A 13414-nucleotide genomic window follows, 5' to 3' on the forward strand; every position below is an offset into this window, starting at 1 on the left:
AACAATGCCTGCACTCTACTCTCCCACCTCTGTGACAAGGTTATAGCCACCCTATTCGAGTTCAAGGCAGGAACAAATCAGAAGAAACCATAGACCACTGAATACTCTGGACAATTTCCTGGTATTCTGTTTATTGATATTAAAGTCTCAATTGACTTTAATGTCTCTGCACTATGAACTGCCTGGCCCAGAACAACAGCAGATTCTGAGAAGGAAGGGCATAGAAGCTGGTGCAAGAAAACATTATGACCTTGGCACTGATGCACTCTGTCCTTCATTTGCTTATATGGACTGAGTGTTGTTTCAACAAGAACATGATTTTGATATGAAATGTAATCTCTTGTTCAAATACTATTTTAATGGATGTGTTAATAATTATGTACATATGTGTACCTGAATAGCATACGCCTAGCTGTGGAGAAACAAAGCACTGTACACAGTAATATGAGAGAGGAACCAGACAAAGTCTGAATCTCTGTATTAACACGTGTTGGAGAACAAGTGATTATTGCGCATACTGAAATAGGTAGAGCTACTCATAAGAGGTTTCTTTAAGAGACAAACCTATAATGCATTTCTTTTCTGCATTTCTTTGTATCAGTATTTCTTTAAACAATAAGGTAACCCCTCTCAAGGAAAGATGTATGTAGCGCAAAATTTTAGGTATTATGGTGTTCTTTTATGTTGAGTGGATAACCCAGAGAAAATGTGATGGTAGATGGTGTTAGGTGAACAGCAAAATAACGCATATACTATGAGGTAAACTAGGGGATGGGGGCGGGCTGCTCAGTCTCCTGGTACTAACAGATATAATTACAGTTTTTGTTTAAACTCAAAACAGAAGGGGTAGCTCTAAGTTGAAGTAGGAAGAAGTTTCAAAGATTAGAACCAATATGTTTGAAAGGTCAGAATACGGATGGTAAGGATGGATTTTAGAAGGCTGCTTTATTTTCCTGATTCTAGGCATATATATATATTGACAAATCTCATGCCCTGGACCCTTCTTGATTTCAAGACTAACAATGTCATGACTCCTTGTGTCTGTGTTGGAATCTTCATGATGAAAGACTTCGACCAGGGAGGCTAATGCACAGCTGTTACTAACGTATATGTGATATTGAAGGTCTCTAAGGCGTTCCTGGGGAGCAATGTTGTGTGGCGTTTTAGGTTCCGAGTGAATTTTCCCGATTCATGCCCTTATATAGGTACAATTCACATTGCCCTAATATAGGCATAGAAATCATTCCCTTATTTAGACATTGCCCATGCAAACCAAATACAGGCATGGCTACTTCCAGCCGTACCAAACGTCACAACGATTTCTAGGAAAAAAGGCTTAAGCAGTAAGGGACCTTCCCCTTGCTTGAATATTGATGTGTCCAAGAAATCATGTACTTTGCAAAGAACTACTATTCCCTAGGGGTTCTTTCCTGACGTTATCATGCCCGACTTTACGTCAAACTAGACACCTTCAAGGTATAAATATGCCTTCACTTGCTCTAGCAAGACACGGGGGTTCGGAGCAGTTCGACTATCTACTTGCCCGACGCAGTTCGCTACAGCAAGTGCCGAAGAAAGCCGACGCTCCAGCTGACGCACTGATCGAGAAGCTGTCCTTTCTCTCGCTGAGAATCCAGCTGCAGTGTTTCCAAGCTCCCCTTGCGGGGTGTTGGGAAATTGAGTCCCAAGACAGAGATACCAGACCTCCTTCATTCTAAACTAAAGGTATGGAGCTGATTAGAACCCAAGAGAAAATCTTGGATAGATTCTTGGCAGAGAAAACTAAACCTATGCTACACCACACTTACTTCTTCCCTTGTGCTAGACTTAGGTTAGGTACATTGGGGTAGGCGTATTTTAGAAGCAGCAGTTGAGTATTTGTAGTCATTGTTATTTATGTATGTATTTTTATATGGATTAGAAACCATACAATGCTCTTACAGTATTATTTTATAATATTGTTCTCGCTGTACGCATTATACTTTGTAGTCTGCATTACGATTGTAGCAGTTCACTTTACTTGCATGAGAAAGTAGACTGTTCAATAAACCCTTTTTATTGAAAACGCCTGTCTCTCTATTTCTCTGCAACTCTGTAGAAAGAAGCATGCACGATTGACTGAGTGAAATACTTATCTATTGTTTCCGCAACTCTAGAGATATATTTCTTACTCTTGGGAAACAAAGTTGTCATGTGTATGCGGTTGTCAGAAACTAATCCCTTCTTGTGAATTCGAGAAAGTTTCTAGTGACCTCTGAGCTAGCTGGCACTCACTATTAAGTTTAATATATTCGATAGAGACCTAGTCTACCTCAGTCATACGTCTAATCTATAGGATATAGTATTCCAATGCGCAGAGCCTATTGGGAATATAGGAACTACACTACAGTAAGGGTTATTTGATCATATTTCTTCAGTCCACAAAAGGAGTCGAACCACAGCATGCAGGATGCTGTTCAAGATCACATCTCCCTGCTTCCCTACTGAATCATTATCATGCACCCTTAACTCTTGCAGAGTGTAATGGACAATTCTGTTAGCTGAGATTCTGTCTGGCCAAATAGAATGCTATAATATTGTCACTGCAGATGTACGCATTGTCCTCATGTGTGGTATAAATGGATTATAAAACACAACCAATTGTACCAGATGATCAACTAGAAATTCCTTATGGATACTGTGGATGGATTCTTTGCAAATGCAGTTGCGGATTCATATATTTTTTTGTTTTCACTAGTTGTGGATGCAGTTACTTAACTTCAGTAATGCTTTTATTTGATGGGTAATCATCTTTAAGCTACTAGAACTAATCCCCATGCATCTAGGCTAGATGTGAAATGTTTTAGCAATTCACCCATCTGATGAGAGGTGGCTCCCAAGTGTCGCTAAAGCACAGTCACAGATGTCACCGTCACATGTGACACTACAGCTCCTTGTAAGAGTAGCTGTGATTGTGAAGACGTTTCCATTTAATTTCCCGGTGAGTAGTACCCTGTTGAGAATGTGAGCAACTGAATGTAATTAGCGTTTCAGTGGCTTTTTGGAACACCTCTAACCTGCCAGCACCACTGTGGAATTGCATTAACCATGTTTTGTTTAGAAAGGTGTTTAGCGGGAGTCAGAGTTCATGTACTGTTGTTTGGAAAGAAAGAAGACAGAATGATAGCAGAAGCTCAGCCCACAGTGGACTAGAATTGCCAATATAAATGTAGATTCTGCCTTCTTGGTGAAAAGCTGCAAATGCCGGGCAACTGCAGCTTTTGTTTTACAAACTTCAGCTAAAAGAGTTATGGGACTCCAAGAGGAAGGTATGGATTTGGAAGCAGAAAACTACCTTTCTAATTACGTGTCTACTCCAGAGGCATTATGCACTAGTATGAGAAGCCCCATGTTTCAGATAAGATAAGTGAGATCCCTATCATCCTCTCAAACGTCATCTTCATCTCACACAGCTTAGCACTTGGAAAAGCAAAGAGTATACATCCCTGAGACCCCAAAAGTCTAAAAGTACTGGTATTTCTTCCCAGAGTGCAAATTGTTTGCTGAAGATTCATAATCGGAGAATGTTTCAACCACCCCTTCTTTTGGTAGTATTTAACAGAACAGAACAGAACTGCAACTGGATTAAGTGGTATAATAATGTCAAAAAGGGGGTGGTGATGGACAGAGTATCTGAGTTAATCAGAACACTCCTACCCAGTCAACAGATCAGGGCTTGATCCATCACCGTTTTTTAGCTCACTGCACCATCCCAGTTCAGAACCTGGCTATATGCAAATTAGTCTGTCCCTGGCCCAGTGCATCATGGGAACAGGGCAGACCAAACTACCAAGCCAATTCTTCACTGGAAAGGAAACAAGCTTCCGGGGACCGGTTTCTGGCATTACAGCCGTCTTCGGCCCGGCTTGCTTGAATCCTGATGGTGCAGTGAGCAAGGGACTCATGTCTGATCATACCCTTCCACACTCATGGTGGCCAAAATAATTTCAAAAAGGGGGTGGTGATGGACAGAGTATCTGAGTTAATCAGAACACTCCTACCCAGTCAACAGATCAGGGCTTGATCCATCACCGTTTTTTAGCTCACTGCACCATCCCAGTTCAGAACCTGGCTATATGCAAATTAGTCTGTCCCTGGCCCAGTGCATCATGGGAACAGGGCAGACCAAACTACCAAGCCAATTCTTCACTGGAAAGGAAACAAGCTTCCGGGGACCGGTTTCTGGCATTACAGCCGTCTTCGGCCCGGCTTGCTTGAATCCTGATGGTGCAGTGAGCAAGGGACTCATGTCTGATCATACCCTTCCACACTCATGGTGGCCAAAATAATTTCAAAAAGGGGGTGGTGATGGACAGAGTATCTGAGTTAATCAGAACACTCCTACCCAGTCAACAGATCAGGGCTTGATCCATCACCGTTTTTTAGCTCACTGCACCATCCCAGTTCAGAACCTGGCTATATGCAAATTAGTCTGTCCCTGGCCCAGTGCATCATGGGAACAGGGCAGACCAAACTACCAAGCCAATTCTTCACTGGAAAGGAAACAAGCTTCCGGGGACCGGTTTCTGGCATTACAGCCGTCTTCGGCCCGGCTTGCTTGAATCCTGATGGTGCAGTGAGCAAGGGACTCATGTCTGATCATACCCTTCCACACTCATGGTGGCCATGGTGGTATAATAATGGCCATCTTTGGACACAGTTTGACCATTATGGACATTTCTAAGATCAGGAATCTCCCAGAAGTATATACAAGTATATATTCTGGGTTCTGCTGCATCCCCAACTTGTAACCAAACTATACAAAAGTAAACAAGTTACATCCAGGCATACATTTATATGACATCGTGTAGAGGCATATGTTCATACAGATGTCCGCAAAAAAGACTTCAAGACCACTGGGATCTTGTTTACAGCCTAGCATATAAAAACATTTGCTACAAATGGGAACTTTTGAGATCTTATTTGACCCTTATGTATCTATTGTTTTATTATTTTACAGTAGGTATAGTTTACATATTCATCCTGCTGACATTCTTTCTAACTATATCTGCATACTTCTCACCCACCAACAAATGCAACTTTTAACGGTCAATGTGGAAAGCTTGTGCTTGGACAGATTTCTTAGTGTCTCATGGCGAGAGTGTTAATACCACTTTACTTCAAAGAGTAGAGAAAACAGAACATTTATCATAAATATCTTGGTAAGTGTATTGGAGTCTTGACTAAACCAACATTACTGGTCCCTTAACTATGAGCAAATGACACAGCTAATGAAAACATTTAAGTGGGTACCTGTTTTCTTTCTCTTCTATGAATTCATGGTCGCTTACTTCCGGCATCTGTACAACATTAACACGTACAGGAAGGGTACTTTGAAGTAGTCTACGTACTTCCTGCACTCGCAAATCTTCACTCCAGATCAATGACATCACCTCGGGATTCATATCATTCATTCCATCATCTTCCTCTTCCACTTCACCTCCAACTGGGATCTCTGATGCAAGCACCTGGCCAACAGACTAAAATCAAAAGGAGGAGCATTAAATCAAACTGGTAATACCACTTTCTCTATAGTTTCAAATATTTTATTGCTTTAATACTATTATGTATGTACTACTTTTATTATGTATGATATTACTATGCATGTTTTGTATCTTTTTTGTTTAGTAAACCTGAATAAAAGTCTCTTTCATGTGTTGGTATATGAAATAGATTTGACCAAAGATGTCGAAGCATTTTTAGTATCAAGAGAAGGAGAAACTGAAAAATCAAGACATTGAAAAACATAATTATTATACCAATGGCATGTCTTCATACATAATTAGCAATGCACTCTGTCACTGGTTCACCAAAATAGGCTATATTGCTCTAAGAATAGCAGTAGATTAATAGGATTTGAAAATAATAATAGTCGCACAGTACTGCTGGTGCTTCTTTAGGCAAATATTACTGTGCACCCAGACGACATATTGCTAAAAGCCTCTACCTCACTAACAAGCATGAGACTTTGTAAAAGACTAATGACAACTATTAATGAAATTCTGCATACCTGGAACAAGAAAAGAAAAATAACTAAATAGTGTGACATCAATTATCATCAAAAACGTTTCTGTTAGAGCCTTATATTTATTTTATTTACATGAAAAGGTAACACAATGTACCTAAGATAACCAAACAGCAGAATTGACATACATTGTCCTGAAAGGGTGATAACTTATTGAATGCAGTGGGTGATTATTGGAATTGCTGGTCTTTATTCACCAGCTCATCTCAATCACCTAAAGCCTATTTTACACATTATTCTCCTCTTGGGACCCACACAACCTAAGAACAAAGCATTTCTCTTGTAGTTCAGCCACGACCGAGGAATAGAGAGAGGCCATTTCAAAAGTGAAGGGGAGTATTCAATCATTCCACTTGCCAAGAGATGGGATGCAGGATGATATATATTCTATAATATATTCCATATTGACCCTCCTAACTGGCAAAACTTCTCTAAAGAGTGTCATCATATTGCAAATTTGTCAAAAGGAAAACAGTTATTACAGAGTTTGTCAAACAAGGGTTCTCAAGATTTTCTTTACAGCTCAAGCACTAATCAATCACATAAAAGACTTAAATGTCTTTTTGCATTTGGTACTTATTACTAAGAGTAAAGGACATGTCATGATGTTTCTCATACTGGGATATAAACCAAGTCTGTAACAGCTGATGCAAATGTTTCAACACAAATCCAATTAATGGAGCCAATTAAAATACAATAAAACCATTATTTCTAGTCAATATAACTTGTTCTGAAAAACATTTCAACGGGTAGTGGATTGTACATACAAGGTTTCCAAAAAGAAGGTCTAAAAGTAGTATGTATCACAAATCAAGCAAAACAATATCACAGCTTAATAGTATGAAAGTAATCGCTACACCTGACAGTTTGTCCGCACAAAATGTAAGATAGATACTTACAGATTTTCCCTTTGGCATTTTATCTTCACATGCCTGTTTGGAAAGGTCCTGCCGACCAATTAAGAGACAGACTGCTTCTGGCCAATCAGAAGCAGGCTGTTCACGGCACTGATAAATAGCATGTCTGACTGGAAGAGCAACTCCAAACGGCAGGGATTCCAGGTCTCTTAGAGTGAAACCTTCAATAAAGAGAAAGATAGTAGGATTAATATTTAAGCCACTTCATTGAAGAACCCCACTAGCATATACAAGTAGCTAAGTTATTGATTAAAGTAGTATGTATGATATCATTGTACTGGCTGCTTGCCTTAGAACATACAATAGCACACATAAACATACTCTAAATTGAAAGAAAATACTGTCGTTCAGTTTAGAAATAATTACTCCTCAACCGACGAGGCTGACTTAACCACCATTTATGATGCTTTCTTTTACAATACTGGTGAGAAAGGAAATATAGGAGACCCTTATTGCTTAGCGAGGGTGTGTGTGGGTGTGTATATTATATATATATATATATATCGAGAGAGAGAGATATATAGATACAGATATCTACAGAGGGAAAGCTATTGCAATTGTAGAGTGGGGCAGAAAAGCTATACAAAGCTGCCTGCTATGTTTATGTGATGCATGCACACATATTGTACCAGTTTTACAAACCTACTTCATTTCAACATTATTATTTAGTTTATTTTTTAATTATCAATCCAGTATGATTCTTTATTGTATGTTGTACATTTTCCTTTCATAAACAATGTGATGTATGTGCAGATTTATATCATGGTATGGAAAATATGAGGCTAAATAACACTTATTTAGAGCAACTGTACTAAGCACCACACTCTCCCACATTTATTGCTGCAGTACTAAGATCAATATCCAGTTTATTACCACAACAGGATAAAACTGAAGAAATCACTCTTTATTGTCTTCACACTTTGCATGGTATAATTACTTTATACAAATGTAATACTTTGTGTCCTGGCTAAAACCGAAAAACACACTTACATTCAGATGTTATGGAGTGGACCAGAATCCATAACTAGCACAAGAGCCATGCAAACCATAATTTGCCAACCAAATGCAGTGCTGAGGACTTGACAATATATATGCAAAAATATAACACTACCTAAGAGCACATCATCCCTAAACAACGATACATAAAGAACAAAGCACTTACCTTCAGTAATGCCTTACCTGGTAGCCGTGTAACCGAAGGTAATTAACTCGTGCATCCAGTAGACATTTCTCGCCACAGATCCCTTACCATAGAATAGATACCAAAGCAATATCTCTACAGCCCTGACTGTCCAGACAGTAATGTTTTAGGAACATGTGCAATGAATGTCCACGTTGCTGCCTGGCAGATATCCTGGACCGGAACGCCGCGAGCTAACGCAATGGTTGAGACACTAGCTCTGGTGGAATGAGCACAGAAACCATCATGGTGTTGCTTTTTGGTCAATGCGTAGCAAATTTCAATGTAGAGCACGATCCATCCGGAGACGGTCTGCTTCTGCACAGCTTTGCCCTTCTTTGTTTCGACATACCCCACAAAGAGTGGTCATTCACACGGAACTCTCGTGTACCGTTAAGGTAGAATGGCAATGCTCTTTTTTGGGTCCAGGAGGTGGAGTCGCTCCTCTTCCTTGGAGGGATGCAGGGGAGCGTAAACAATTGGCAAAGTGATGGTTTGGCCTACATGATAGGGAGTGACCACTTTCGGAAGAAACAAAGCCCTTGTACAAAGCACTATTTTATCTGGATAGATGTTTAGATAAGGCGGCTTGAATGACAAGGCCTGAAGATCACTGACTCTTCGGACAGATATTTTCACCAAGAGAAAGGCTGTCTTGATGATGAGGAGCATGAGAGGGCAAATGTTCAGAGGCTCAAATGGAGCGCACATAAGGAAGGTGAGGGCGATATTGAGATCCCACTGGGGCATAACAAAAGGCAGGGAACATATTTCGCAAACCTTATAAAAACCTATGTACAATGGGTGGTTAAAAAAGGGAACGTTGTTCAGGAAACCAAAGAGAAGCAGAAATTGCGGATACATATCCCTTATCAATTCCCAGAGGAGAGCACTGCTGGGCAAGGAAAAGAAAAACCAGGAGCACCTGAGAAAGGAGGGTATAAAGGGGATCTATGTGTCTTTCTGAACACCATACTACAAATTTAGCCCAATGGCAGGCGTAAACCGTCTTGGTTGAGGGATGCTTGGCTGCCAAAATAACATACTCAACAAAAAGGAGGAGGAGGGGACAAGGAGCTTGATAACGGTCCAGTGCCCGTGCTCCCACATAATTAATCAATCAAAATAAAGGGCCACTGTTCCTAAGAGAAGACAGAGGGAGTCGTTTTAGAGAGAACAGAAGGGAAGCCAAAAAGACTTAAACTTGGTGCCCTCACACATCCCAAGGATGTGATGCTTCATCATAGGGCAGTGCCCTCATAGGTCCAGCACTGCAATGTGCTATAGGTCCCTTGAGGGGTTGCTTTGGCAGAGATCTTTTCATTTACACATCGTATGATGAGTACAAGGTAGTGCTCGTGAAGTGATAGGTGAATTAAAAGTGGCTAGAGGGTATCTGTAATGAGTAGGTTTAATAAAAGAGATCCCTCTGTCACAGTTAAAAAACCAAAAGGTTTGCGGCTGCTCGAGGGTTGTGATGTCCCTCAGTAGCTGTAATATACTGTTCAAATTTGTATGTAGAATGCACTAGGTCCACATGTTTCGTGTTCTTAATGGTCTCAAGAGGAGATCCCAAGCGCTTCTACAGGACCAAAGAAAAGGTAAGATACCGTGTATGCGTATTGGAGGTGGACTCATCAAATGAAGTAGTGCCACCAGTGGAACCCTGAAGGTTGTCCAATTTAAAACACAAAAAGGAGTGGGGTAAACGGAAAACAAACAGACAATACAAGAATTAGCCACGTCGATGATGTATAAGTTCTAGTACACCAAGATGGTCCCTGTAGAGTGGGCCATGTTATTATTTCTGGCCTCAAAGTTATGGACCAGACGAGGTCTCAATAGTGGCTGAGCAATTTGAAAACAATGGTAAGGTGGAGGAAATCCCTGAAACAGGTATAGGGATGGGGATGGGTACCCCAGCATGTTTATCACAATGGTAATCAAGTAAGTATAGTGACTATTACACATCAAATGCATAGTATGCCTTAAGTCAGCGAACTTGTGGAGGAATGCCGGGAGAAGTACAGAATGTCAACAAACAAGGTAGGCTTACCAAGTACTTCAAAGCAAGCATAATTCCCATTAATGGCAAAACCTGTCTACAAAGGTGAATAGTGCCCTGAGGTAAGGGAGGACACATGAGGGGACCTCTTACCTATGGGATATAGAAATATGTCCCCATGAGTCAAACGAGAGCGTGCATTCAGTCACGATCTGTGTCAAAGAAATACACAATTACCAGTATGCCCAACTCGTACCAAGACTCATCTAATGAAAGACAGAAATGGGAGCGATGTGCCTGGACGAAAGGTGCTATGTAATTCAATCCAGGGTATATCATCGTTCAGACCGTTGATATGTGTGTGAAAGCAGAACACCCTTTCTAAAAGGGTAGTGGCACTCCAGGTTGGGTTGACCTCCAAAATAGTCCATGTCAGGTGGTCAGTGGTATGTTGGAACTCAATGTAGCGGTTGCAAATTTCAGTGGTGCTGCGGCCGCAGCGGATATTGCTTTAGTGCTCACTAATCCTAGTTTTGATTGGTCTTGTGGTCAGGCCTAAATAGTGTAGGTTACACGGACACGTAATGATAGATGCTGTTTTTCGTATTACAGTTTGTGTGTTGTTTCGGTGTCCATCGGAAATCTCCTATCTCTAAGCTTTCATGTGGCGTGTGGAAGCACAGGAGCTGCAACTACTGCATGGGTAATGACCTTTCACTGTTGGAAAGTTCCATAATGTGGTTTGTTGCTTGGTCATCTGGAGGTGCGGTCTTGTGTGTACCAGGATATCCCTGAGATTCTGTGTTCTCTTGAAGGCGAATCTAGGGCGTTCCAAGTTCAGCTCCCCTGTCTTGGCAATCTTCTAGTGTTTTAAATGATGTTTTAATCTTGTTGGACATGGTGGTGAATGTAGTGACACAGGTCACAGTTTCATCTTTGGGTTTGGGAAAGATTTCCAATAAGGCTTTGCAGTGGTTGTTGCATGCTCTCTTATTTGCAGTTCTGATAACTTTAATAGGATAGTGTTGGGCCTTGAGGTTTTTACTCAGATCATCAGCTTGTTTATCTTAATTACTCAGATTGCTGCAGTACCTCCTTAAGCACAAAAATTGTCCATATGGTAAATTTTCACATAAAGCTGTTGGGTGACGGCTATTGAAGAGAAGCAGGCTATTGCAGTTGATCTGTTTCTTGTAGGTTCTGGTTTTGAGTGCTCCTTGATCCAGGGAAATGAGGAGGTCAAGGAAAGGCATTTCCTAGTTGGATTTTGCTACGGTGAACTTATGGTTTGGACGGATGCACCCGCCCGTCCTCGTGTCTTTACATAGACATACCCTCGCTGATTTATATTCACTCATACTCCAGACGGCGGGTCGGAATTATCACCGGTTACACGGACCATTCATCTCTTAGAATTTACAGCCCTGAAGAGTCACAGGCGCCTTGCCCGCATGACGAAACACGTGTCGGCTGGTTAAGTGCTTTTGATGTCACCCTTCCAAAAAGGAAGGTCCAATACAAACTTTTGAAAAAGAAACTTTGAACGGTGTCCACCTTGTTTCACTGAACTAATTATTCATTCGTCTAATAAGTATGACATTTGTATACACCTCGCATAACATGTGCACAGGATCTTTGTTATAATTATTGAGTGGGCCCTTGCCACTCGCAGCAGAGGTTTCAGGGTCTCCTCTGACCTTGTTGCACCGTTCCATCACTGTTCCTTTTCACTTTAACACGTACCGCTACCAGTTCAGGCGCCATACTTCCTGCACACGCAAAAACCCTCCACAGGACCCACAATGTCCATGAGTCAAGACTGGACATCCCCAGAAAAGCCTGTTGTCTTCAACTAGGTGTGGAATCGCAGGGCCACTGTCAACAAAGCCACTGTCCCTAGTGAGTAAGTGATGTCAAGTCTACAATGGATGGCTAACTTTGTTGTATCCCTCCCCTCAGCAATAGCATGTGAGAGCATAGCCCGGGCCGCCTATGGGACTGTTTAGCACCTGTGCAACCATATCCCAGAGCGCGTGGGTATAGCAGCCCAAAAGGCACACAGTGTTCACAGACTGCAGTGACAAACTGGTGGAAAAAAATATCTTCTTTCCAAGAATGTCCCGTCTCTTGGATTCCCTGTCCGGGGTGAGGTAGGGAATGCGCCAAGATTTATTTATTTATTTAGCGATTTATAAAGCGCCTGGTGACCCGGAGGCATCCCCGCGCTAATGATACATGTGAAGGCCAGAGGGGAAAAGGGAGCTTATTTGGTGAAAAGCAAAGTTTTAAATTTTTTACGGAAGAGGAGGTGGCAGGGTTCCAGTCGCAGGCAGCGGGGGAGTGAGTTCCATCCTGCGGAAGCTTTTACTGCGAACCGTCTACCGCCGTCTATTTAGCTGGGACGTAGGGGCTTGGACCACCAAGCTCTCCAGGGAAAGATGTTGTGTGAGGGAATTTGGGTCCTCTGGTTCGGGGCGGTTGTGGCAGGCAATCGTTCTATTCACAGGAGCCCCTGTGTTGGGCTTGTATCAAGACCCTAGCAGGCTGTCAGTAAGTGCATCTCTGAAAAGGAGAAGCGGTTCTGATGAGACCATCCTAGCTGAAGCTCTTCCGTCAAGACATTAGTCTTGACTGCTAGTGAGGGCAAGCTAAGGTTGGGGACCTCAGATGCCTTTCACACCACCACTGTGAATGAAGCTCCCTCCTCTGAAGCCACAGTAGGGGTAGAAAGCATGCCAGTATCTGCAGAAGTATTAAGTACCCTCACTTCACTCAGATCCTTAGCCCAGTCCATTTCCTCCTAAGGCAGGTATTCTTCAGGTTCCAGCAATCCCTCCCAATCCTCCCCAAATCCTAGCCCGTAAGATAGGGCTCAGGCTCCAGCCCAGAAGGCCTGGCACCAATCAGTGCCAGACAATGCCGCTCTGGATCCACGTCAAAGTCTGGGATATGAGGGGGGTGACACCGCGGGGGAGCGTCGGCTTCCGGTTCGGCATCAGAGAATGTCGAGGTGGCACAACTAGCAACGATCCAGAATCCATTTTTGGATCCTTGGGGCTGTCTGGTGCTGAAGGCACCTGCATGGATCCATTAGAGGCCTTTCCCAAATCTCTAGGGCCTGAGGCACGCAGGAGGGAACACCCAAAGATGAGGTGCTCATAAAATTCCCTCAATTGGGTGGAGGTCGCTCCGGCTCCTGGAAACTCAGGGAGGCACAGAGCTGACCCAGACGATTGCTCAACCACGGA

At 42.2% G+C, this 13414-nt stretch overlaps 1 protein-coding gene across 1 annotated transcript in view; it reads right to left on the reverse strand.

Moving 5' to 3' along the window:
• ANAPC1 (anaphase promoting complex subunit 1) overlaps positions 1-13414 on the reverse strand; it is an 815950-nt gene that overhangs the window by 433175 nt on the left and 369361 nt on the right. Inside the window, exons 24-25 of the mRNA XM_078648767.1 lie at positions 6964-7142; positions 5293-5519 (exon numbers count right to left, since the gene is read on the reverse strand). Of these exons, the coding sequence (XP_078504893.1) occupies positions 5293-5519; positions 6964-7142 (406 nt within the window). The remainder of the gene's footprint in view (positions 1-5292; positions 5520-6963; positions 7143-13414) is intronic.

This window comes from Lissotriton helveticus, chromosome 6 (assembly GCF_964261635.1).
Source record: "Lissotriton helveticus chromosome 6, aLisHel1.1, whole genome shotgun sequence".
In the NCBI taxonomy this organism is placed as follows: domain Eukaryota; kingdom Metazoa; phylum Chordata; class Amphibia; order Caudata; family Salamandridae; genus Lissotriton; species Lissotriton helveticus.